The sequence below is a fragment of the Lytechinus variegatus genome, chromosome 16 (genome assembly GCF_018143015.1).
Source record: "Lytechinus variegatus isolate NC3 chromosome 16, Lvar_3.0, whole genome shotgun sequence".
Lineage (NCBI taxonomy): Eukaryota > Metazoa > Echinodermata > Echinoidea > Temnopleuroida > Toxopneustidae > Lytechinus > Lytechinus variegatus.
In genome coordinates, this window is record NC_054755.1 from 21,666,801 (window position 1) to 21,694,231 (window position 27,431).

At 37.8% G+C, this 27,431-nt stretch overlaps 1 protein-coding gene across 1 annotated transcript in view; it reads left to right on the forward strand.

Moving 5' to 3' along the window:
* Positions 1-27,431, forward strand: part of LOC121430281 (hyalin-like) — a 72,041-nt gene that overhangs the window by 20,727 nt on the left and 23,883 nt on the right. Inside the window, exons 5-13 of the mRNA XM_041627558.1 lie at positions 3,089-3,290; positions 5,901-6,022; positions 7,883-8,179; positions 10,396-10,644; positions 12,497-12,799; positions 14,515-14,769; positions 24,085-24,339; positions 24,752-25,003; positions 26,485-26,739. Of these exons, the coding sequence (XP_041483492.1) occupies positions 3,089-3,290; positions 5,901-6,022; positions 7,883-8,179; positions 10,396-10,644; positions 12,497-12,799; positions 14,515-14,769; positions 24,085-24,339; positions 24,752-25,003; positions 26,485-26,739 (2,190 nt within the window). The remainder of the gene's footprint in view (positions 1-3,088; positions 3,291-5,900; positions 6,023-7,882; positions 8,180-10,395; positions 10,645-12,496; positions 12,800-14,514; positions 14,770-24,084; positions 24,340-24,751; positions 25,004-26,484; positions 26,740-27,431) is intronic.

Sequence of the window (27,431 nt, forward strand, 5' to 3'; positions counted from 1 at the left end):
GTCGACTCAACGTATCGGAAAGAAAAAATGTCGTTTCCAGGTCGGTAATTGACTTGACACCTGTTTCCTTGGACTTTGATAAGTGTCCCCTGTAGATGTGGCGGTGCGCTTGTAATAGTTTTTTTTCCATATAATTTCCAGTGGTCTGTGATTGATTATGACTGTGAATTCCTTCCCGAACAGGTATTATAAAAACTTTTGATACCAAACATTAGGACTATGATTTCCCTCTATGTTTGACTAGCTGGATTGTGCAGTGGAGGTTGCAAACGCAGCAGGTTACCTTCCCGAAGCAGGCATGCTCCTAAATCTTTCATTGATGCATCTATCTCCACAGTTCTCTCCCTCTCTCTCTGGGCCACAGAACTGTAGGCATGCACCTGATGATCGATACTTAACATTTCACGCTGCACAAGGAATGTTCATGATCATCGTCCCAGATGAACGGTACTTCCTTGTCAAGAAGTTATCGAAGTGGTGCTGATATTTTTGCTGCTAGGTATTTGAAAAATATTAGGCATTTCTGAAAATCCTCTTTGTCCTTGGGTAATAGTACTTGGGTAATATGTTGGCTTCTACCTTGCGAGGGTCTGGGTATAGATATCTGTGCACTTTGAGCCAAGTCTTTCTTGATTGTGCACTTTGAGCTGTTGAACACCAAGCCTTCTTGCTTTGCTGTCTCCATGAACAAGTACAGATTCTCGTCGTGTTCCTCCACGTTGATCTTGATCTTGTCCTTCAATTAGTGTGCTGCACTTGCGTGGTGCGTCTATGATAGGTTTAGCAATGTCCTTGACACGTAGCATCGCTTTTCCTTTGAAACTACCAATAGCATCGAAGTGCTCTGGAAATGCTTGTTCGAGATCCTTATCACTTTTGATAGGTGTTAGGGTTAGGTGGAGGTGTGTCATAATTGTACATTGAGTGAATTGTGATAATTCCAAGGTCACTGCAACCTAACGACCCAAGGATAGCTGAAACCTTGACATCTGGTACATAGAATGTCTGTGTTGACCATTTTTTACTGTAACATTTTATGTCAAGTGTACCTTTACATTTGATTGGAATCTCACCATAAAGTTCAAGTTTTACTGGTGTATGTTTCACGAATGATTCCCACTTTGAACTTTATATTTCCTTGGCGTACGCACTAGGATTGTGTTAGTACTTGCACTTGAGTCAACTCTTAGGTAGAGCTTATGTTGACAGACTATGTGGACATTTGTCAATGTTAGCAAATGCTACTGTACCTTCTGAATTTACAACTGTGTGTGGCCCATTGGTGTGTATTGTGTCAAATTATGTTAAGTTGGATAGACTGCCTTTTGACTAATAATGATCATGATCTGTGATAGTATCGTGTGCTTTTGATTTTGATCGTGATTTATTTTGTTTTGTTAAACGATCAGCAGATACCACGTCAGATCTTCGGTCACCTAAACTATGTGATTGGCGACAGAATTACCCCACATGACTTTCACTGTGGAGAACCGATTCAATAAATATTGACCTCCAAATAGTTCATATTTGTCTGAGAATGATAATTGAGGGTTTTCCTTCATTATGAAAGCAAAAGGAACAGAGTTGTAAACATAAGAGATATACAATAAACAGAATTTTCAAATTGTGGCTCTTCATAAATTTAGAAAAGAGCGTGTTGGAAAATAAGCATGACTTTGGAATACAGGCCATAGATTCAAAATACAGATAAGGTGACATGTTCCTTTCAGTTGTGTATTGATGTGTCAGAACTTCATCTCTATTACCTGCAGTGCTAGTATATCTTATAACTGTTTCCAAGAGACATCATTAAATAAATTTCTTTATGATGCAACAGAAACACCTTTTTTGCCTTTACATCCTTCTGAATCAGATACATTTCTATCACCATGCACATTACTGTCCATTACGGTGTGTTAGTCATACCAACACAATCGATGCGAGAGGCTGATCCAAGCTATTGTATATTTGAATGACATACCATTCATCACTTTGCAATCGTTTCCATGGGTGTGACTGCCACACTGAGGTTGCTTTTTGGCCTCACTTTAGCGCAAAATCGCTTAATACATTCAGTATATTTTCCTTCTATCTGAAGCAAATGAAGAAACTTATGGTGGCATGAAGCCTGCCAATATTCTCGTTGATACATCCTCTTTCATATCGAATGTTGAGATTGTGTATTTATTACTGATATTCCTAATAAATCTGATCAATAACAGTGCAATTGCATTTTTTTACCAAAAACATACAAATATTGGCAAAAAGTATTAATTCTTTCAAAAACTATTATCAACCGACTTTAAATCGAAGAATAAAGGGATTGCAGTAAATTTTACCAACAAAAGTATTGGATAATTTTGCATTTTATTAAGGCCTTTTTCCATTTTCTGGGTTGAAAATGTGACAATGTACATAAGTATATCCAAGTCTCCGATATGCAGTGAAAAAGCTAAATTTCTGAAAATTGAATTTTCAAGTTTGAGACGTTATAAATTTGTGACTAAAAATGATATCAATTTGGAATTTCGTCCACTTAATAGTTGTATATGAGGTAAGTTTTCTAGAAAATTTCAAGGCGATTCCGCTATTTTCTCTAAATTTAAGGTAAATTATGTATTTCACAAATTTTCAATTTTTTTGAAAAAAATATCGAAATTGCACTTTTCTTATTAAAATCTCAACCAAATTACCTTTTCATCACCCATGAATAGTATCAACTTGTAGAAAACTTATTTATCTTTCATATGACACTAATTTTGTGGCAAATGGATGTTTGTGTCGGAATCTATGTATGAAAATCCAATTCCCATGAATATGGCGGCCATTTTGGACGCCATCTTGAATTTGAACCCCATGGGACAATATTTCGTTTTGGGAACATCAAAATTAATTCACTATACATCTTACGGATTACAAAAATGTAAGTTCAAAAAATATATCATTCGGGTGCATGGGAACCCTATCTCCCTACCAGACTAATTGGCGAAAGCTGGATTTGCCCCTTGGTATCATAACGTGGTAATGCTTTAGAAATAAATGAATCTTAAATAGTGTTTTGTATTGCTTTGTTGTTTATTTTTCATAGAACAAGTGGCTGGAATGAGGGTACACTCAAAGAAAGGACGAGTTTTCTGGGTAGAACACAGAGGAACTATACACGCCATCGATACGGACGGAAATAATCATATTGAGTTCAGCCTGGGTGACGAGCCGGACGGGACCTCCACGTGTGGATGCAAATCCAAAGGTCCCCGGTATCTTGCGCTTGAAGTAGACGAGAATAAAGAGTATGTAATTTAAATAACTTTTAAATTTATCGGAGCTTTCGCATCGCAATGCAGAACGCTTTCAATAATATAGCAAATGTATTGTCAAATGTCCGTCATGACAAAGGGCAACAAAGAAGTCTTTGTCGAAAATTGGCGAATCAAAAGAGCAGTTTCGTCCTGGACTCTGATGGGCAAACGACCTATTAGCCATTTTTTCGTCAGCTCCGAAACTAAGAACGAAAATGCATGCTATTTCGGTTCAACAATTTTTGACAAAGCACTCCCAGCTTTTTTTTTTTTAGACATTTGAGGATGTTTTCAATTCATGAACTGTTTACTTGAATACGTTCTGCGTCTTCGTCCTAAAATTTCCTCATGAATATTATGAACAGATTAAAGATTTTTTCACGATGAAGGCTATAATAACCAGTTGATTTTGCACCCTTCTCTCTCTCTCTCTATATATATATATGTATACACAATTATATATATATATATATATATATATATATATATATATATATATATATATATATATATATATATATATAAAACATAAACAAAAGAGTTGCCAAAGCTGTTGTACATGTATAACTTCACACATTTGTATACTTTCTCCCAAACGTTTACTGTATCAAAGCAATACCTTTGATCCAGCTGAGGCATGGCGGCTTGTCATTGTTCAAAACCCACCTTCACCCGACAAAGGAAATTATATAGTTTCGAAAATCTGTCTATCTGACGGTCAATCGGATCGGGGTCGCCTTAGCCACTAACCCGTCTCTTTGGTCTAGTGGTTAAGGCACCGGCGTTCAAAGCTGGGGGCCCGGGTTCGATTCCCAGCAGAGGCCTTTTTTCGGCATCACCAATATTTCCAAAGGGAAGATAGCTCTGGGGAACCTTGATTTAAGCTACGCCTACCATTGTTCTCTTCATACATTTCTTTACAATATTTAAATAAAAGAGTTGCCAAAGCTGTTGTACATGTATAACTTCACACGTTTATATATATATATATATATATATATATATATATATATATATATATACATATATATATATATATATAAAGGGCCCTCTTCCTTTGTTTATATATATATATTCATATATATATAATCACAAATGGTTTAGCAAATGCCGTAGAAATAAAATCGTAGATTTTAAAAGGAGCATAGCTCTCAAAAATGGGAGGTAAAGTCACACTCTTCATTCACTCTTCGTCAGTGCCCATGATGTGACAAAAAAAAAGAGAATTCAAAATCCGTTTCTGAAACAGTCGTGAAAAACACGTCTGTTCGTGGGCATACGGATTGTGAAACCCACCTTTATATATATGCGCGACCCTCGTTATCAGCAGGGTAGGGGTGTTGGAGTATGATCCCCGATCAATTTGTTTAGGAAGCCCCCTAAACACCCTCTCCATGCTCTCCTTCCTCGATCCACCAATATTATGTCACACATGATTTCGCCTCCTGATAAACTGATGAGTGCGTAATAGGTTATCCTGATGACTATGAACAAACGTAGGGCCGGCGTAGGGCTCTATTTGACTGTTGAGCTACGAACAACCATTTAATTTTAATTTACACCCTTAAAAAACCTGTCAAACCTGGAGAGCGTTTCATAAAAGGACTGGACGGATGTTTTATCCGACTAGTCCTGTTTTATCCGACAGTTGTCATAGTAACGAACTCCTCAGCCAATCAAAACCAACGAAAGTTGTCAGATCTGACTTGTCGGATAGGAATGATGATGAAACACCCCCCCCCCCTTTCCATGTGTTTGCCTAATAAGCCATTTCGTAGTTCCTTTCTGCGCATGATCAAAAGATTCTACGCATGATCAGAAGAAGGTCATTTGTACTAAAGTGACATGGTGCTTTAAAATCTAATGAGATAAGCACCAAATTTGATGTCTTATATTATTTTGAATTGTCGTTTTCATTTACATCCACAAAAAACAACAATGCTTCCACGAATGACTGGTATTTCATAGTTTGTCAAGTACATTGTGTAACATGCTAAGATATACATTCAAAGTAGGAATGCAACAAATACCTTCATTAAGTGTTCATTGGTGTGCTATTCTAGTCACCTGGTCTATTCAATTTCTTCATCCTGCTATGTAAGGCAAGCTTACGTAATATCGTGCTTTGAAATCTGCCTATCATAATGAAAGAAATGAAAGGTCATTTGACCAAAATTGCCCATGAAGTAACTACGAACTGGTCTATTGACCAACACTTATTTAAGACTCGCAGCCAAAATTGTAACCACCTAGCCCTAGGACGAAATTCCTCGAATGCTTTGTCTTGAGCACCGGATCAAGATAGCCATGCTAAGCCAGGGTAAAAATGATATTATCATGTTAAGCAGGGCTCGCTGGGTGAACAGTTTTGGATTATCGGGGTTCCCATAGACGGATGAAAATGACATTATTATCATTATCAATCATATTATTGTTATTATCATTATTATTGCTATTATTGTTATAATTATCATTATTATTAGGCGTATTGTTATAATAATCATCATCATTATTGTTGTTGGTGTTGTTGTTGTTGTTGCCATTATCATTATTTATTTGATATTATTATCACATTTTCTCCCTCTTTTTCTCTGGCATCAGCTACCTTTTCATATCGACAAGGACAGACATATTTCACGTTATTCGTACCAATCTTATAGGGGGCGATAATATCACACTGTCAGAGTTAGATTGGATGCCTATTAGAGATTTACACTTTGATGGTGAGCATATCTGACACTTTTGACAATGGCCTATATTCTTACGTGTTTTTAACCATCGCTATAATAAAGCAACAACGCGCTGTTTTGGGGCCACAGGATACACAACGCGTGTTTACACCGTGACTGATTGTCTCGGGGGTTCGACACGCGAGCCGTGCCCAACACGGCAATTTTATGCCGTTTAATCGCTATCAGTGGGATCCGCGAACCGTGTCGAACATGGCGCTTTTATCTGCCAAAATCATAGGTTTCAACCCCGGGGGGGGGGGGGCACTCAGTGTATAATGCATAGTGGGTATGTGCCGCGGAGGGGACCCCCATATTTACACCAAAATTTCCGTTCCAAGGCATAGCATTTTTGTCTTATTGCGAAAAAGAACAAAGAAAGCCGCTCCAAGGCATAGCATTTTCTTCTTATCGTGAGAAGGGAAGAGAGAAATCCGTTACGCCGTTCCGGTCGCATTGATTTGCTACAATCATGACAATGAGCCGCAATTTTGGTGAAAAGCGACCGCTTATTTTAGCGATGTCCGACCATTGCCTGTGTGCTAGTGCACCCGGCGCCCGTGCCGCCGGGCTATCTGCATGCACGTATGCCCGTTCCATAGGGATGCATATACACTCACATGCAGGCGACTCGTTCCAAGGACCCCCGTTTTTACAAACATTTGTAGTTCCGAAGCCCGTTCCGAGGACCCTCCTTTTTACAATTAGCCCGCTCCAAGGCCCCCGTTTTTTCTCTCGCCGCGGCTCACCCCACCCCTTTTTTGGTCGAGTGCCCCCCCCCCCCCCAGGGTTTCAACCTGCAAGCTGAGTCACCCTCGCATATTTTTTCGTGAGTAAACAGAAAGCTGTGTCGGACCGGCCCGCATGACCTAGGTCAAACACGGCATATTCGCATACGTCTGTTCTATTTCCCTTTGTGTAGTGCTTCATTAAAGTTTTAACATAAATTTAAAGTTTGAAGAAAGATTTTTTTGTAAGAACCCTCAAGATGGTAATCAAAATGTATTAGACCTAGCGTACTGGTATGACCATAAAACAAAGTGTCATTGGGGGGAAAACTTTTGAACCCCACCCCCATTCCCTCCCAGGACATTTTAGCCACTTCCATGAACGTGTGCGTGCCCTAAACTACATGGCATTTAGTACATGTATGTGACCAATTTGACATCAAAACAATAAACAAATAACAAAGAAGTCACGTACTACCTCTTGGGGTTCCAGGAATTTCTAACATATTGAGTAGTTTTATCAAGATCATTGCCAAAATTATACTCTCTAAATGCAATACCCTCTAATCTAGTCCATAATTACACATTCCTCGGAGTGATACTGGTAATCCATTTATAGTGAACTGTGCATGCATCCTTATAGAGTGCATTGTAGCTCGTTCTAGTTCTAAAAAAAAAGAACTGCGCATCTTTTTTAGACACTTTTAGTCAAAATCCACTCCTGAAGAGATGCAAGTCCTCCCCCAAATGGACTGATTCAAGTCTTTCATAGACCCTGATCATGCTGATTGAATCTTTGATCAAGTGGGTCTCCACGCAAAGACCATGAAGACTATAGAACACGTACAGACCCTTTTACTCAACTGAAGGGTTTGCACAGCAGACTAGACTCATCCATCTTCTCACTCCGAGTAGTGCATGCAGGGGCCGCGGAACTGTTTTGAAAGTGGGGGCTGCACCAAAAGTTGGATAGGGGCTGACCATGCAAAAAAAAATCACAATCAGACGATAATTTGTACGTTTTGTATGGAATGGAAAAATAAGTGGGTGGCTTAAGACAACCCATTGCGAAACCCCCTTGTTTCCATGGCCCCTGCGACTAGGGTTTAGGTATACTTTGTTACAGGTGTTCGTCTTTTCTACGCATCTGGCTTCGGGGAACTAGGACACATCCGCCCCGACGGTAAGGGGAAAACCATCTTGTACGTCGCCCCCGGCTCAAACCCTTTGCTCTTCAACATTGCCAAGTATGGGGATCTGGTATTCGTCCACGAAGATCTATTCAACACAGAGTTCAAAGACTACGCTCTCTCCATCATCAGCATCCCTGATAAATCCCTGATTGAGCAGAGGACAGGCTTCGCAACATCCGATGGCGAACATGAGTTTTGGCACACGGATCGGTTTCGGGTCCGGCTTCAATGTAAGTCTCCCTCGCTTTGATTCTTACGCTCACGTGCCACGAACCTTCTCAGAAATTAATGCATTAATAACATCATCTACGTCACCAAATTTCTATTGTAATGGTGTGGCGTGACACACGAGAAAGATATTGCCGTTGTAAATGTAAACTAAACATGGAAATTAGGTACGCTCTGTAGTGTAAACACTTGATTTTACGAAGGCGGCCGGTTTCCTGCAATACATGTATTGAATGCATGTGTGGAGCGTTGTGGCCCAGTGAACTAGTCTTCTGACTTTGAAACAGAGGTTCGTGGGTTCGAATCCCAGCCATATCGTAATTTCCTTCTGCAAGAAATTCATCCACATTGTGCTGCACTCAACCCGGGTGAGGTGAATGGTACCTGGCAGGAATTTATTCCTTCAAATGCCACCGCGCTGTAAAAGGCTGCGGGGCTAAATCCAGGGTAATGATATCCAAGTCCTTTGGAAGCGCATAGGGATGTTATGACATCATGTGATATGCGCTATACAAGAACTGCTGTTATTATTTTTAATATATAATGAGGGAAATCAAACATCACTGATCGTCTTGAACAGACTTTAGTAACACGATCAATGTTGAATGTAATTTAGTGTCAGTGAACATAGTACTTTATCTTCGTATGAATGTTTTTTTTTTTTGGAGAATGATTGTTCTATAGTCGTTTTCAAAGTCAGCACTGCTGCTACATTGAATCGCGCAATGCAGACGAGACTGCCAGAATCGCTATACCTCTTTGTAATATTCGTTTAAATGAGGCACTAGATTTTGGACGACTGATATTGCATTTTAAGTAGGTTTAGGACATTTTTTACTGATTTACACGAAATATGATATTCTAACAGAGGAGAATATCCAATATCACTAGCACGTGGTATGTGAGAAAAAGTAAAGTCCGCTGAGTATATGTCCTTATTAAGAATACGTATTAATTATCGTCCTCAAATATTCGAGAGGTTTTGCACCGGGATGCACGACGGAATCAAGAACACAGCTATTGTATTGAATATATCTGATAAACGACAAAGGTCACCTGCGAGGGTGGGGTCTGATCCAGATCAGCATTTTCGCCGTAACGATGAAGCCGACGAAGCATTGCAATATGTCGTTTGTCCATAAAACAACCTTTTTTTCATTCAGCAGTTCTCAACAAAGACTTTTTTTCCTTGTTGTGAAGGGCAGTTGGCTTTACATCTAATATTTTGTTTAAAGGGATGGTCCCGGCTGAAAATATGTCTAACTAAATAGGGTAAAATTTACGGAGCAAAATGCAGAAAATTTCATCAGAATCAGATAACAAATAGCGAAGTTATTGGATTTTAAAATTAAGCAATAGTTTAAACAATTATATGCACATCGTCATGAATATTCATGAGGTGGGCTGATGATCTCACATCCCCATTTTCCCTTTTCATAATTATCTGTTATTACATGAAATCATGAATGTTTCTTCTATGATGCGTCTCCATTATGATGAAATAAGTTGCGGCAATCAATAACCAATTATGCACTTGGTTGTCAATCCCATTGCTTTAGTTATTGGTAGGAAATGTTTTAATAAACCTAATTTCATAAAATGAAATACAAAAGAACAAGTTGGATATGACATCATCAGCCCACCTAATGAATATTCATTAGGACATGCCTAAAACTGTTTCACAGGACTAATGCAAATCTTTAAAATTCAATAACTTCGTTATTTGTTATCCGATTTTGATCGAATTTTCAGCATTTTGCTTTGTGAGTTTTACTCTATTTATTGAGTTATACATTTCTCAATCTGGACCATCGCTTTGATACGTCGTGCTTCCGTCACATCTTGCTTCCTTCTCAGTACAAAATATATGTATACAGAAATGTCGGTTTCACTTGGGGGGCGCCAGACTATTTCGGGGGCTTGGGGCGAGGGGGGGCGATGAAGACTTCGAGGGGACGTCATTTGTTCCGAATTAAAAAGCAGGCTAAGTATAGACTTAGACATATCAAACTTCTTTTGTGATACTCATTTGTATTTTTCTTCCGTTGCCTCTCCTTTTTTTTACTTTCTTCCATTTTTTCTCTACTTGAAAAAAAAATAGCACCGTTCCTGTTTATATCATAACAAACTTCGAATATTTTTTTCATTTTTTAAATTTATTGATATTATTTACCTTTCTCATATATTGTTCTCTTTCTTGCTTTATTTTTGGTGCCAGCTAATGCGCATGCTCCTTCGATCACCTGCCCGAGCAATATGGATGTCCCCACGGAGAGCGGTCTCGCGACGGCCCGCGTCTCGTGGGCCGAGCCTTCCTATGCAGACGCGGAGACTGTGTCCTTCCTCACGTTCTATGGACCGAAGGATAACAATACTGATTTTCAACTCGGAATGACTGCGCTCACGTACGAGGTTGTCGATGAAGGCGGCAGGGCAGCACAATGTAACTTCATGGTTACTGTCTTTGGTAAGTTACTGTTTCATATTGACATTAGCCTAACTGAAAAAAGAACTAGGCAAAAATATTTACTTCTTTGGAGACATATATTTTCCCTATTCTATGCCTAAAATAATTTTCCAAATTTTTCCTTCCAAAAGATGATTTTGTAATTTACTTATTTCTTTGACTTATAAAATAAAGTAAAGCTTATAATATGATATTGTATACTTCTCAGTTGTTTATAATGTAATAGTTTTGCACTATTGTTAATATGTTTTATGTGATTCAGATGATAATGAGAAATATGAAAATAAATGAAATGAAGTGAAATGTGTTTAGTAAAACAGTTGGCTATATATATATGTGTGTGCATGTGTGTATGGGTGTGTGTGTGTGTGTGTGCGAGGGTGCGTGAGGATGCGTGTAGATGTGTTTGACTGTGTTTGGTCTGAAACTTCTGTGCATAGAATTCCTCCTGTCATTCTGTTGTTTATATTATGTACGTTGGAGAAAATTGTTGTCAATTTGAGTTGATTAATTTTGGTTAATTCTAGGGGATTTATTGATGAAAGAGTGGAAGCCCACTGAGTACATTAGTTTCATGAAATCGTTTGAGTCATTTTCAACTGAGGGTGGGATTCACCAATGATAAAAGTATTTTTTTTTCACTACATATTGTATGGAGATATTGCTCTGTTTTTTCTTAGAATAAATCAAAATTAGAACCTGGCGCTCTATTAATATTTTTGTACCTATGATAAAAATTTGAAATCCTGCGTTTTCAATTTCAATGATTCTTTAAACAGAAAATGCAGCAAATTTGAATTCATTAGATATGTAAAAGCAACGGAACAATTAGGGATATCAGACAGTGTATCTTTTTAAAGAGAAAATGTGCAGGAATGGAGGATGCTTTCGACAAAAGTAGTTATAATAATTCAGCATTTAAGGGGTGCAAACAATCGAGGATGTAAAAAAATCAATAAAAAATAGTAAACAGCTGTGTGTTTTTTTCTGTAGCTTTCGTAACCATGATAACTGTTGCGACGTTTCCTTTGGGCGTCTTACTGAGGTTCTCGAAAGATGTTAGAATATGAGGTCTCTGTCTGGCATCCTGATTAATTAAGCGATTATCGGAGCGGGTCGCGGGAACGGGCTGTGGCGCCGCGGGGTCTGGGGTCCTGGGTGGGTTGCGTCTGGCACTGGGTAATTGATGTGCGTTGATGCGTTGGATCCCTTTTTGCTATTACCGAGTGAAGACGAAGGAAGATGACAACTTTAAGCAGTGTGTTAAAATATGTCTTCATTAGGCTCACCATCAATTCCGTAAATAACAAATTGGGTTTTCGGTTGTTGATCTCCAGCAAGAGAAGTTTCTCTTTTAAATTTGATATTTCGTGTTGTAGTGGGGCAATGCGAGCTGGTCAACCTCAGATATTTTGATAGTAAGAATTAACCTCAATTGTACTTCCCACATCTGTAAAGCGGCGATTAAAGGATTGAAGTTCGGTATTGATGTTGTCCAGTGTAGACAAGATTTTGTCGGAAAAGTTGGCAATACCACGCTGTAAAATCCGAATAAGAGGGATCCGAAGAGGTTGGACACCTAGAGCGCACTTTGTCAGCCACGGTCACTGGCAGTTTGTAGGCCGGTAATGGCCTTAGGATGCCATAATTCGTAGTTGAAAATTGTGTGTAATTCAGTAAATGGCCGGAGCTCTCCCACCCCCCCCCCCCATTTTTTCTTCTTTTTTTGCTCCACCGATAGGCGGGACGTGCCCCTCAGCCCCCTGGATCCGCCTATGGATATGAAATCAAAAGAAAATTATTAACGGATTGTTCACCTTTTTTCAATATATCTCCTTTTCAATTCATGTAGATGACGAGCCTCCAGTGTTTGATTACTGTCCATTGAGTTTAACCGTCATTACTGCTCCAGGCAAAGCTACTGCACGCGTCACTTGGCACGAACCTCTGGTATCGGACAACTCACCTGAACCGATTTCTGTTGTACCCATCATAAACCGAAATGATAGCGAATTCAGTTTGTACCCTAACGGATCGATGTCCGATACCGGAAACAACATGGAATTCAATATAGGGATATATACCGTACAGTACAACGCAACAGATGCTGCAGGCCAGGAAGCCGTCCCATGCTTTTTTGAAATACATGTCATAGGTACTATATCATTTGATTTGTATACCATTGTTTGAAAAATGCATGGTTGGAAGAAACAAAATAATTGAAGAATGTGATCCTCTAACACTTTTAAGACTATTATATAAATGATTTCCCTCGCTACTTATGCCAACATTCAAATGAAATAATTTTACTTCAAATCATATGTTATTAAAATGAATCGGGTTGTATCGGGGGTCATGAATCATCGGATGGTCTGATACCATTCGGTCTACATATCACTTCGTCCAACTTCACATAGTCTAACCCCATTTCGTCTACAACCATTTCGTCTAATATCCAATTCGTCTTATTTCCACTTGTTCTAATATCCAATGCGTCTGATGAACAGTTGGGCTAAAACCATTTAGACTAATTCCAGTTGGTCTATTTTTTTCACTTCGGCCAATTTCCACTCGGTCTAATTTCATTTTGTCTAATTTTTGTATGGTCTAATGACCGGTTGTTCAAATTTCCACTTTTTGGTCTAATATCCAAATCGTCTATCGACCAGTTGGGCTACTCGTCAATTGGTCTTATTTCAATTTCGTCTAGTTGTCATATAATTTACATTTGGTCAAATGTCCATTTCGTCTAATATAAAATCATTCATTATGATTCATTTGATCTTAAATGAACAAATATGGTTATGGATAAGTGAATACACCATGCATCAGTTAATGCTTGTTGCAAGGATCCGGAGGGTAAAGCCGGGGTAGGGCTGATGGCGGGCACAAAACCTCTCCGTGATACCCATGACGAGACAGTCGCTCATCGAATGAATTATTCTAATTAAATGTAATTGCATATATCGATCTATGATGCTGATAAATATATCGTATTCATATTCATTACATCACCGCATGCACATTTACAGATTCTAAATATTGGGCAGTGTTAGGTGAACAATTAGTTGGGGACTACAGCTCAGAATGGCGGATGCTTTGTCAGAATAATATGAAGAAAAGAACGAAAATATAATATAATTGATTGGATGGATGCGGATCTTGTAAAAATGTTTATGCCCCTTTTATAATCATTGTTATGCACCATTACGGGAGATAATTGAACTTGACGGAATTAAATGTTTAGGCAGTTTGGGGAATCGATCAGTTACAAAGCCATTAGAACATGAAATTTTGTTTTGAATATTTGTTATTAGTCATTTATCTTATCCGCTCAGTCTCTTTTTTTCTACTTCTTCGCCTCCTCCTCCTTAAAATGGATTCGGCGCACGATACATACATGTAAGATTATGAATGTAATACCTAACAAAATATTTGAAAGAAATTGCAGTTTTGTATAAAGTAGAAAAATAAGTTTTTTTCGATGTCGCCTGTTTCTTTTCACCATTTTCCATTTTTATTTACTTTTCTCTATTTTTGAGAATTGGACTAAGTGGGTTTAGCGAAAATGTTGGTAGCCCATCTGAAGAGCAGACCAAGTGATAATACACCAACCGTCAGTAAGCCGTTTCGGGTCGTGTAATGTGCGCCAAAGAATATGTATGTAAATCGAATTATTTTGTTTACATAATTGAATAAGGTATGATATTTCTAGTTGTTATTGTTATTATGCTGGTTGGACTGTGTTGCTGCTGTAATTATTATCATTATAATCATCTTCACCTTGTCTTGGGAAATAATCATTAGGACCATTATGCATGTGATAGTCAATGTTTGGATAATAATCAGCACATTATCATTTTCCTCTAGACACTGAGGAACCGGTTATAACTGGTTGCCCGCCATCCATGACTGTACCCACGGATAACCGAAAGATTCGTGCTAAAGTGTTTTGGGATACACCAAATGCAACTGATAATTCAAATAATGTTACATTGACTTTCAACGAGGAACACACCTGGACGAATCCTGACTCGTTTCCCATCGGATTAACCCCTCTTTCTTACACAGCCGAAGACGCCTCAGGGAATAGCGCCACTTGCACGTTCACCATATCTGTCATAGGTAGGTACATTGCATGAATATGTTATCAAACCCCCATATCTTACAATGAGTTGCGATTTATCTGGCCAACTATGCAACAATGGACAGTCAGCAACACCACCATTAGCCTCTTGTCGAGGCCCTGGCGGCTGCTTCGCAAGCGAAGGTAGGGATTTCCTAATCCACGAAGCGAATTATGCCTGGCGCGAGCCAGGGCCTCTTGACATCTGAGCTGAATTATATTTATTCATGAGGAACGTCTTCCTAATGAATATACATGAGTCATGATATCACACCTAGTAAACCAATGAAATGTCAAAGCTGTTTCGTCTGGGGTTCGGAATACTATAGTAGTCCACTATTCTGCAGGGGATTCATTTAATTGCAGGACACTAAAGGGGATATAACCAGCAAAATGCTACAAGTAGTCGTACAACTGCTACTACTACTAGTACTGGCCGTAACAGACCCATCACCACCCTGTCAGCCGCTGGACCGAGACTCGAGTCACGGGGAAGCAACTCTCACACACTCTTCCCTCACTGCACAGCGGAGATCGATAATCGACGCATAGTGGGGTGAGGTGGAATCCCGGTGAAATCGCATGAAACATTAATTTTTTCCATATCCTGTGGGTAGATTTACAAAAACATCTCGTCTTTTCGATCAGTGCAGATTTAATTTAATCGACATGCAAATCCTTAAATCAATCAATTTTCATGATTTTAGAGGCATATTCAATGCTTTTTAATATTTCGTCGTCACTCTTCGCCAAGAATCCACGGGTCGCCATTCAAGATTAGCTCATGAATATTCAATATGACGTCATAGCAGCCCGCACTCTCATTGGATGATTTTCACCGACCAGCGTTTGGTCGGTATATTGGTAAAAGCAATGAAAAACAAAAGAAAGTTGGTGAAGTACGGTTCAGATGTCAAGAGGCCCTGTATCGCGGCGCTCTGCTTCGCTCTCTCCCTTTTCGCCATGTCCGCTCGGAAAGCAGCCGACAGGGCCTTGACAAGAGACTACGCCACCATCCAAATTGCATGTGTGTTCAATAATTTCTTGTAGATATGATATACACTCATACACTCATCGTTTCCTTGAAAATTCAGTGCAGTTGGTTGTTGAGTGTGTTCAAACAAAGGACACTGTTTGTTTTCCAAATATATAATGCAATATCAAATATGCCACAATTATATGCAATATACAAAATAATCCATGTCATATAAACTATGCAATCGTAATCATAATGAATACAAAATGACGATGTGAGCATAAACTTCACTTTTCAGTGCTGATAATAATGATAAGAATAGTAATACTTAATGAACGCAGGAGGCCGCCATCGCAATTCTCTGATGAAATATTCACATTTATCGATATCCATACTGTTGAGGTTGATCGCGGATATACTTAGAACAGTAAACCTATTTTTCAGGGTTGAACTGTTGTTTTCAGCATCCCCCACACGAATAGTGTGACGTCGTGTATTTACGCCCGTAATCCTGTTTAATCGTGTTTGAACGACGGGACCAATGGTCGATAGTTTTTTTTATCTTAACAATTTACTTGAATGAAACCATTAAATTAGATCAAAGCTTGTGGATCAAGGATAATAATTAAAGTAAATATCTCAAATTTCTAAATCTTGTTTGTCGATTAAATACATATTTTCATTGACGTCCTAAAGGCGAATCTGTGGAGTTAGTGAGTGTAAATCGTATTCTTAAATAATTGTGGGATGGAATACTTTCAACATTTCATTTTCGGCTTCGACCTTTTTTTTTTAACATACCTATGAGGGTTATGTGTACAGGAATGATATTCCAATTATTATTAGATCATTTACTCGGATCATGATCACCATCTTAATTGCGTGTTTTCCATATCATTTATAGGTAGATCTATATCAATGTCTATCACTTCCTATTTATCACGTCTTTCCTTTATAACATGTATATCATTTTTAGGAAAATGTTAATCAGAGAAGTATTATAATGTTACTTTTTCACACAGCAACGTACGGAGAAGTCAAGAACGCAGAAAATGTTTTGTCAAATGTCCTTCATGATCATGATGACACAAAACAATCAAAAAGTATTTTTTCGAAAATTAGTAAGTCTAAACAGCAGTTGAGTCTTTGAATCCGGGCAAACACCAGAATTTGGCATTTTTCGTCAGCTCCGAAAATTATGAGGAAAATGCTGTTCCTTGTTAATTGACAGGCATTCAAATTCAAAATGGTTTCTTGAATCCTCCGTTTCGTTGAAAAAACTCCCTGCCTCTAAATCTTTATTGTAGAAAGTATGTGAATACCGTCATTGATTTATTTCCATTCACCAGCTCTCTGTTTTGTCTATCACAATATTAATTAAAAGTAAAACAGAGTGGGCTAGATGAGATATATTTGCTCGAACGTCTCGGGATAGTGCATGTCCCGGGGGCCGGTGCTGGGGTGCCTGTCAAACTGCAGCTGTTGTGCTTTTTCTCAGAACTGCATGAAAATCTAGAAAAGGTTTTACAGACAGATGATCTTGTCATGGATTTCAGCAAAGCCTTTGAAAAGGTTGGTCACCAGAGACTCCCACGCAAGCTGAAATACTTTGGAGCAAGTGGGAACAAATGAGTGGATCTCGTGCTTCGTTCACCACAGAAAAAAGGCTCGGTGTAAAAATGGCAGAGGTAAAAATGGCAGATGTAAAAATGGCAAAGGTAAAAATGGCAGAGGTAAAAATTGGCAGAGGTAAAAATGGCAGAGGTAAAAATAGCAGAGGTAAAAATGGCAGAGGTAAAAATGGCAAAGGTAAAAATGGCAGAGGTAAAAATGGCAGAGGTAAAAATGGCAGAGGTAAAAGTGGCAAAGGTAAACATGGCAAAGGTGAAAATGGCAGAGGTAAAAATGGCAGAGGTGAAAATGTCAAAGTCAAAAATGGCAGAGGTAATAATGGCAGAGTTAAAAATTACAGAGGTATAAATGGCCATTCTTAAACACCCAGGCCAAAAAAATCCAAAAGCCCCTCCATGTACAGTAGATTAAATAAAAAGGTTCTGAGAAGAATTTATTAGAATCATAATGTTTGACTAATGGAAAGGGTAACATTTTAAAATCATAATTTAGATTTTCTTCACCAAATTGATAACACCCGAGTTTTTTTTTTATTATTTACTCCTGGACTTACATGCACAGTCATCTCATGTCAAATCACTCTTCTAATGTTCAAATTTGAACCACACTTTGGATCCCAAATATTGTACTTCATTAAAAGAGAGATTTCACCCTGACATCAAGTTTATTGTAAAAAATAGCAAAAAATAATTAAAATGATATTGGTCAGGGCTTAAATGATTCCATCAAAGATTTAAAAAGCTATTAGAATTTTATGTTTTAAAGGTGACGTCATTTCCAAAGCATTTTTTTTCAAATCCGGTGTAATAAAAAATATCAATGAAATGTCATTTAAAAAATATGAAAATGTTTTTGTTGTTTTTCCATTTTTTTCAATTTCAATTTATTTCATTTTCAACATATCGAGTAAAGTGGTCGAAATAATTACATTGGACTTAAACAGACAATGTAAATTGAGGCATGTGCAATGTATGATATTTGTGCATAAGTAAAACGAAGCAAAGTATTATATATAAGCAAAATATCATTATGAAATAAAATTCTGAGAAGATGGAGGGATCCACTAAAAGGCAGTGCCTGTATTGTGTGGACCCCTCTAAATAATCATTGTAGTATATCGACATACAAATCATTTCACATCCGCTCCTGAAAGACTTTTTAGCACTCATGAACCACTGATTAAAAAATTGAAAAGTAATAGGGGCAGCTGCTTGTCTATACAGTGCGTATCAAAAAAAGTTTACACTTAGAAAAAATCCTGTAAAATTATATATTTGTAATATCCTGCCGATTTTTCCACATTTTAGCATTGGTACAGATCCATTTAAGCAAATGACGATATAACTGTCGAAAAATATTTCCGCTTGAGTGAGCATCACTTACTTTTGAAAAGTTGGTGAAAAATGATTTGCGCAGAACTTTGAAATAGTTATGCGAATAAGAGTAAACCTTAATCATGAAGAACACGTGAAAATTAGCAAGTAAAATTGATATGAAGATATCTTTTACCTTTTTAAACTTGTTTCCTTGCCCAAAACACTTCGAAGAGTACATTGCGCCCCATCCCACTCCCCCACACAACGAGTCCATCGTGACGATATTTGCTTTACACTGAGCTGTGATTTACATGAAAAGGCTTCGGCTTGATTTTCATTTTGTTAATCATTGCCAAGCTTGGGAAAAAGTGTGGAGAAACAAGTATTGAACGAAAATGAAATGTAAACCAACTTTAAATGATAAAAACTTAGTGAAAAATGCTGGAGATGTCTGATATAAACTTTTGTTCAGATTTAGTTATGTCCTCAGATCCAGCTGGCATAAAAAGGGTAAAGGTTGTGCTTACTAAGTGTTGAAATTTCAAATTTGGGCGGCAAAATTGCTACAAAATGCTTGAATGTATCCGTTTTATTTCAATTGGCTAAAAGTGCTAGGGAAATTTATAAGAAATGCTTTGCAGGGTAAGTTTGATTTCACCCTTTCCCCTGGATACAACGTGAAAACAAGCATTTCTGCGCAAACAGATTTTTGCGAGCTTTACCAAAATGGACAGTGCTCACTCAAGTGTAACATTCTGTCAAAACTTTTACTTTCATTGGATAGATGAGACCCAAACCCATATTTGTGTGTGAAAAAATTACGCACATGTTGTATATTTTTTAATTCCCAGGGCTTTTTCAAAGTGTAAACTTTTTTTTTGATACACACTGTATAACGTCTCAGATCAAAATCTTAAACTTCTTACAACTTACTTAATTATTGGTGGGTTTTCCGTAAGCCTTCACCAATAATTCTTTCTATTTTTACAGTAAATTATTTGTCAGGGTGAATTTCCTTTTCAAAACAGGTTTATATAGAATGGAACCTAAATTTTAAACCTAATTCCAAATTTGAAATAAAATCCTTGATTCGCTACACATTTCCAAATTCATGCTGTTTCTATTACCATAGAAACTAGTTTAGGAACCTGCTATCCTCTGGACTAGCTGCATGCAATGAGGCATTACTCTGAAAAATTAAACACTAATTGCTATAATAATATCATTTACATTAAACTATATACGTATCATATCTATTCGGATCCATTTTGATATAGAAAAATGAAAAATTACTTTTATTACAGAACGTTTTGTTAATTTTCTGTTATCCAAGTAATGCAAGTGGTTCGAAGAAATCCCGAACTTGTCTATTTCAGTGTATAAATGGTAGTGCACATTTTGGTGTTCACATTAAAATTCGTCAGATATGTATGTGATGAAGTGCTGTTCTACGTTGTTTTCTTGTTATTTTGAATAGGCAAACTACTCAGTTTCGACTATTGTTGCCTTATAAATATGCTTTTTTTTTTTTCAAAATATGATAATTTCTTTGTTCAAATTATGTTCAAACTTTGTTCAAATTATTCTTTGTTCAAACTACTCTACGAAAGGCCAATATAAATCCTTTCATCACTCACGAATTGAAATCATTTTGGCATGAAAATAGTTCAGTTTGATCATAATTATCAACGATAAAGTATAAAGCTGACCTAAAATGATTAAAAAATCTAAATAATACCTTTTCAGTTCATAATGGTCATTCCGTCGATAGGATTTCATTCAAGGCCAATAATTATAACTGATGTTAATTGGAAAAGCTCTGTCTTTTCCTTGTTGATGTAGCATGTCATGATCTTTACCTCAGTCACTTTTAGCTCTGTCATTTTTACCTCTGCCATTAATACCTCTACCATTTTTACCTCTGCGATTTTTATCTCTGCCTTTATTACCTTTGCCATTTTTACCTCTGCCATTTTTACCTCTCCATTATTAACTCTGCCATTTTTACCTCTGCCATTTTTAACCCCTGCCATTATTACCTCTGCCATTTTTACATCTGCCATTTATTCCTCTGCCATTTTTACCTCTGCCATTATTACCTCTGCCATTTTTACCTGGCACCGAAAAAAAGGAGGTAGTACTTAATGGTCAGCTTTTTTTAACGGTAGATGTTGTCTCTGGCTTGCCCAAGGAATCAGTGCTCGGCCCTTGCCTTTCCATTTTCTACATCAACGATCTGTCAGACAAACTGTCATGACCTGCCTGGCTCTTCGCAGATGATGATACAATCCACCTTGCTGTTGAGTCTCAGCATGACGCAGAACAGTTACAGGTTGACTTCAACAAAATCAGTGAATGTGCTTTTAACTGGATGAAGGAGCTCAACGCCCCCAAATGTGAAGTTATTAGAATCTCAAGAAAGAGAACGCGAATTGCTCATAACTACACTCTGAACAATGCTCCCCTTAAAGAGGCAGATTCTGTCAAGTTTCTTGGAGTCACCATCACAGCTAACCTGAAATGGAATGAGCATAATTTTAATAGAAAACATCTGTCTGAAGGCCAACACTACTCTTGCCTTCCTCGCCCAAACTGAAAAATACCGTCTGCAAAGACCAGATACACCCACTTGTAGAGTAAAGTAGTTTTATTTGGGATCCTTCCACTAGCCAACTGATACATCAAGCTGGAAATTGACCAACGTCGAGGGACAAGCTTTGTGATGAACAAGTACCACAACACCTCAAGCGTCACAACAATGTTTTAGAACCTCGGTTGGATAGTACCTTTTGAAAAGCGCAGATAAAATTCTAGAATGGTGCTCACGTACAAGCTACACTGCAGTATTCACGATTTCAATTGAATGAGTACATTGTCCCACTTACTGGTACTTCAAGAACTAGATCCAGATATGCAGCTGACTACCAGATTCCCCACTGGAGGACAGAACTCTACGAAGAGTCATTTTCTCCAAGAACTGTCAGAACATAAAATGCTTTTCCATCCAACTCCATCAATGCCTGTAATCCAACAGCCTTCCTTCAAAGTTTGACTAAAGACAAAAGCTAAACCCTCAATAATACTTGAACCTTGTACATAATGCACACTTCACCTGAGCCCCGCTTCTCACACACACACTGCATTGATAAGATTCTTCCGCTTTTTTGTCAAATTTACTTCAGCAACCTAGCCAAAAAAATCGTTCCCAGTCCCCTGTGGTTGATAACGTCAGCTTAAGTGTGCCTTGAATTTTGGAAAATTATCTGTAGAGGACAAAACAGCCTAGTTGGTGTGCTATCTGCCAATTTGAAAAAAAAGCCTTGCAGGAATGGTCTTCTGTCAAGAACTAAGGAGACGAACACAATAACAGGCTGTTGTAGACACTAGTGAAACAATGATGCCCTAGCTCTTATGTGCACCAACTCAACCTTGGAGGTCTCACCTACTCTGGGCCCGATATCATCCAGGGGTTGGCTCGGCATTTCCAGGATCTTGCCACCCCATCTGACTTCAGTTCTACAAAGGGTCTGAATCAAACTTAGCCTGAGAATATGGACTCCCTTGTGATACATTATCCACAAGGGCTTGACCTTCTCTTCCTTATTTAAAGGACTGGCAAAGCTAGTGGACCGGACAACATCTCTCCTGAGCACCTAATGTACACTGATTGCACTACTAGGATCCTTATCCTCAACATGATGAACTGGATAATACATCTGAACCACATTCTCTCAGCCTTAAAGATGGTTTTGTCATCCCTCTCTTCAAAGGTGGGAACAAGAATCCAACAGACCCAGAAAATTAAAGGGGCATCACTCTGACTCCAACCTTAGGAAAGCTGTTGGAGTTGTTGGTAAAGCCCAAACTTGCTCAACACTTACAAGAACACCAAATTCCAGACCCGTTACAATTTGGTTTTCAACAAGGGAGGTCCGGAACTCTTACAGGTAAGGCACTTGTCATCGAATCGTACAAGTCCCTCAACCAAACTCTGTACATAGCTATGTTGGACGCCCAGAAAGCATTCGACAGGGTCTGGCAAGATGGTCTCCTTTCGAAGATAGAAGCGACTCATCAATCTCCAGTACTACTCAAGCTGCTCAAGCAAGGTATTCTGGAAGCATAAAGTTGAATCCTCATTTCCCGTTCTTCAAGGAGTTGGGCAGGGGGAGTGCTTTCCCCCCATGCGGTACACTCTCTATATCAATGACCTTATGAAGCATCTGAGGGAGTGTCATCCTGTGTGAATACGTATTTTGTTTCTTCATTTTAGCTATGAGATATACTCAGAAATGGGAGTTACATATTCATAGAGGGGAGTTTTTGCAGTTGCAACGGGATAGGATTCAACAACACAGTAATCTTTTGCAGTCTCATGACTCTGGACAACAACGTATTTGCAATCGTCCTGTCCAAATCTTCGGCTGATCTCCTGTCCCTGTCCACCAACTTTCGACAAAAGCCTCTCAGCTTTTCACTGTAATTTGACTTGCTTTTTCAAAGAAATTGGTGCGTTGTAGAAAGCAACCGCGTCGTCTTTGCGAAGACGCTCCATTGATATTAGTCGCCAGGAAAGGTTCTCTGTGAATAGCCAAGATGGTATTTTGGTGGTCAAAAAGTAGGAAGTTGATGTATCTGAAATTCAAAATTCAAGATTTAATAAAAGACAAGATGCAAAAGTCATCTGACACCTTTCTGGACAGATTGTCACTGAGATTAAACATTGTGCCCAAATTATTGCTTGAGTTAATCCCGTAGGCCTACTTATAACTCGTTCTCTTCTAAATCTTTGAATTTTTCTCTCAATTTTCTCTTCATTCAATCAAGTACTTGCGAGAAACAATTATGACAAGTAATTGTAATTTATTAACCACTTTACCGGTAAAACTTCGGATGTACTTTCCCGAACTCATAACTGATTTTTGCGGACCCCTTACTGGTTTTGGGGAAGGCAGGTCAAAAGCAATTAAAAAAAACAAGTCAAAAACTCGAAGAGTGTTTCCTCCCATATACGCACAAAAAAAAACGAGTCCAATAATAAATTGTTGTGGAGACCTGGGCCCTGTCTAATAAAGAGTTGAGATTGATCCAATCAATCACAACTATGGAAAGCCAGCCACGCCAACATCTAGAATACATGTTTGTTTCAAAATGTTTTCTTGATATCATGTGTGCTAATACACTATTGTCTTGACAATTTGATTTGCTTATTTTTGTTTATAAAAGAAGTTTGTGCAAATTTTTAGTACGAAAATTATGACAATAATGGATTTCCATATGGTTGAGATTGATCGAATCAATCTCAACTCTTTGTAAGGCAGGGCCCAGATTTTCATTTGGTATATTCTCTACGTATATTCAAAATACATATATATATATTTATTTGGCAGATACTGAAGAGCCGGTTATACAAAATTGCCCATCCTCCCAGAGCGTTCCCATGGGAACTGGTCAGAATTTCGCTAGGGTATCCTGGACTGCACCAAATGTAACGGACAATTCTGATAACGTGACACTGACATTCAATGAGAAAGGCGACTGGAAAAATCCTGACAAATTTCCCGAAGGAATTACCTCTCTTTCATATACAGCTGAAGATATAGCTGGAAATAAAGCAACTTGCATGTTCACCATATCGGTGATTGGTAGGCGAATCTAATACGTACTATAGTCATTTTAAAATTTTAAATGGTCGGTGCTTATTATTCCATAGTAGTAGTAGTAGTAATAATAGTAACAATAATGATAATAGCGATGGTGATATAAATAATAATAATTATATAAATAATATTAATGATGATAAAATAAAGATAATGATTGAAAAAAAAATCCTGATTCTTTCATTTTGAAGACAACTGTCTTATTCATTCTTCCTGGCAGATGATTTGAGAGTGATATGAGCTGATGCATGGAACCTCTAATATTAGGGATTTATATCACAATTGGCTTTCCATAGTTAGACCACAACTTAAGATCATGGTTCAACTAGGGCCAATATGTTTTAATGACAGAAGACACTGTGTCATATGTAATTACATTCTTTCATTTTCTGACCAGATAACGAAGAGCCTGTAATAAACGATTGCCCACTTACACAGTCTGTTAGCACGGATCCAGGCCAGGATTTCGCTACGGTTTCATGGGACGAACCTACCGTGATGGATAACTTGGATCAAAACATTAACCTCACATTCAGTGGGAATGGGACAAATGGCGGCAACTTTCCACTGGGAATAACTTCCCTTTCTTATAGAGCGATTGATGCCAACGGAAACGTAGCAACATGCATGTTTTCAATTGTTGTCAGTGGTACGTTGTTCGGTTTTTTTATGTTTACAAATTCTTGGAAAAGTTCGTGAAGATGATTCTATTTTTGTTTGTTTTTTTATAGAAACCTCGTCTATGCATGGAATGATCCGTTGAAAATGATAATACCTAAAGTTTCCATTATCATGATTGGTATACAATATATTTAAAACTGCACCGTGTATTTGTGTCACTGCCAGGGTTAAACTCTTCAAAAATAATGAAGCGTAATATTTTGTATTGATCCGTAAATGGGACTCGAATGAACTGAAGGCTTCAAATAAACTTGATATTACTAAAAAATTAGTTTTTATCTAGGAACGCCTACGATAACTTTTATTTTGATCGCTTTCAATGTACATGTAAATTCATTGCAATTTCATATTGAAACACTGTTCGATTTTCCCAGTCTCCAGCAAATTGATGGTGATTGATTTATATCAAACACACACCTTCCAAAGGAGACTTCCTGAACCAGTATTTCCTGATCATTATACCATTTGAAATGTATTGCATGTATTTAATAGTGATTATAATTATCGATTTGGTTTTTTTATTTTTAATTTTGATATTGTTTTTATTATTTTGAGTAGTTTTATTCTGTTTTGTGAAAAAGTGTCAAATCCAGCTATCAAGCTGCAAACTTATTTTTTCAATAAAACTATAATATGTACAGTAAATGAAGGACGTGGCACCGATCCCAAAATTAATTCGAATAGAATCCAATGAAATTACTATCCCCGTGTTTCTATGTACAAGGGGAAAATAGGGATTATGTACCAAATGACTCTAGCTTAGAACTTGTCAGTAATAGGGAGTTTTCGCAAATGCTACAAATTCTACAACATAGTAAATCTATTAATTATCCGTCATATTACAATGAACAGCTGAAAGGTTTTTGTCGAAAAGTGGACAGGTGAACCGAGACAGCTGATAGTCGTAACCTTCTGAGCTGACAAAAAATGGCAAATATGTATCTTATCCAAAGTCACGGACAACGTACATTGCTGTTTCGATTAACCGACTTTCGATAAGGGCTGCTTTGTCATGCAGGGCTTTTGATAATAGATTCTATACGTTCCAGATATTGGTGTTTTAAAAACTCCCTAACGATTCAAGACAGACATTTCAATTCAACTCGTCCTTGAAATCTTTTGTGTTGTTTCATTCATGTTATCTGATTATATGCTGATGGGGTCCTGTGTTACCGACTAGTATCGTAATCGGTTCCATGACCTTTGCTCTGGCGACAATTGCTCCGCTCTAAATTCCACACACTCATGATCCACTTCAACTCTGGGCTTAACACTATACCCTACCTTTATGACCTATAACCTAACATAAAACCTTATTGCAACCATAACCCTAACCTATATCTTAGACGAAATTAAACCCGGAGCAATCGTCGCAGGAAAAAATGTCTTGTCTCATAATTAGGATGATTCACTCGGTTTATAATCATCATGATTCTATCATCTTTTTAGATAATGAGGAACCAGTCATAAACGACTGCCCATCCTCCGTGACTGTTCCAACAAACAACGGACAGAGTTACTCTACGGTGTCGTGGACTTCACCAAAAGCAGTTGATAATGCAAACAATGTTACACTGACATTCAATGAGAAATACCTCTGGAGCAATCCCGGTAACTTTACCGAGGGGAGAACTCATCTTTCCTATACAGCTGAAGATGCGGCAGGAAATAAAGCTACCTGCATGTTCACCATAGCCGTTATAGGTAGATTATTTGAATACTTTTATTATCATGATTAACACGATTTTATATACAAAAAACCTGGAAAATAATTAAGAAGGTTTTGCATGGTAATTCAAAAAATATATTGTTTCTAAAATAAATGTTGGCGAAATTATAGAAAATTCACTTACTTTGACCAACACTTTCAATGATTATTTTTCCAGTATAGGCCCAAATCTTGCCGGACTCATTCATTCCAGACTCTACAAAACACTTTACAGATTTTCTTCATTACCCTAACCCAAATTAAATCTATTTTTCTCCTACAGATGAGACAGAAATTTCGGATATGATTCGTGGCTTAAAAATAAGCAAAGCTCGGGGCATGATGGCATCAATAATATTTTGTTAAAAAAGAATTATAATACCATTTTTAAACCCTTGGCATATATCTATAGTTTATGTATGTCTACTAGTACTGGGATTGTTCCCCCGTCGTTGAAACTAGCTCGAGTTATACCTGTTAGGCAATTTTCGACCCATATCACTGCTGACTCGTTTGTCAAAAGTACTTGAAAATTGATATTTGTTCGTACGACGATTTCTTTTTTAATTTGCATGATTTATTTTATCCCTTGAAATTTGGTTTTCGTGAAAATCATAATACTACACATGCATTTTTAACAATAGTTGTTAAGATTGCCAGCGGAATCGACAAGTTTCAACATACTGGT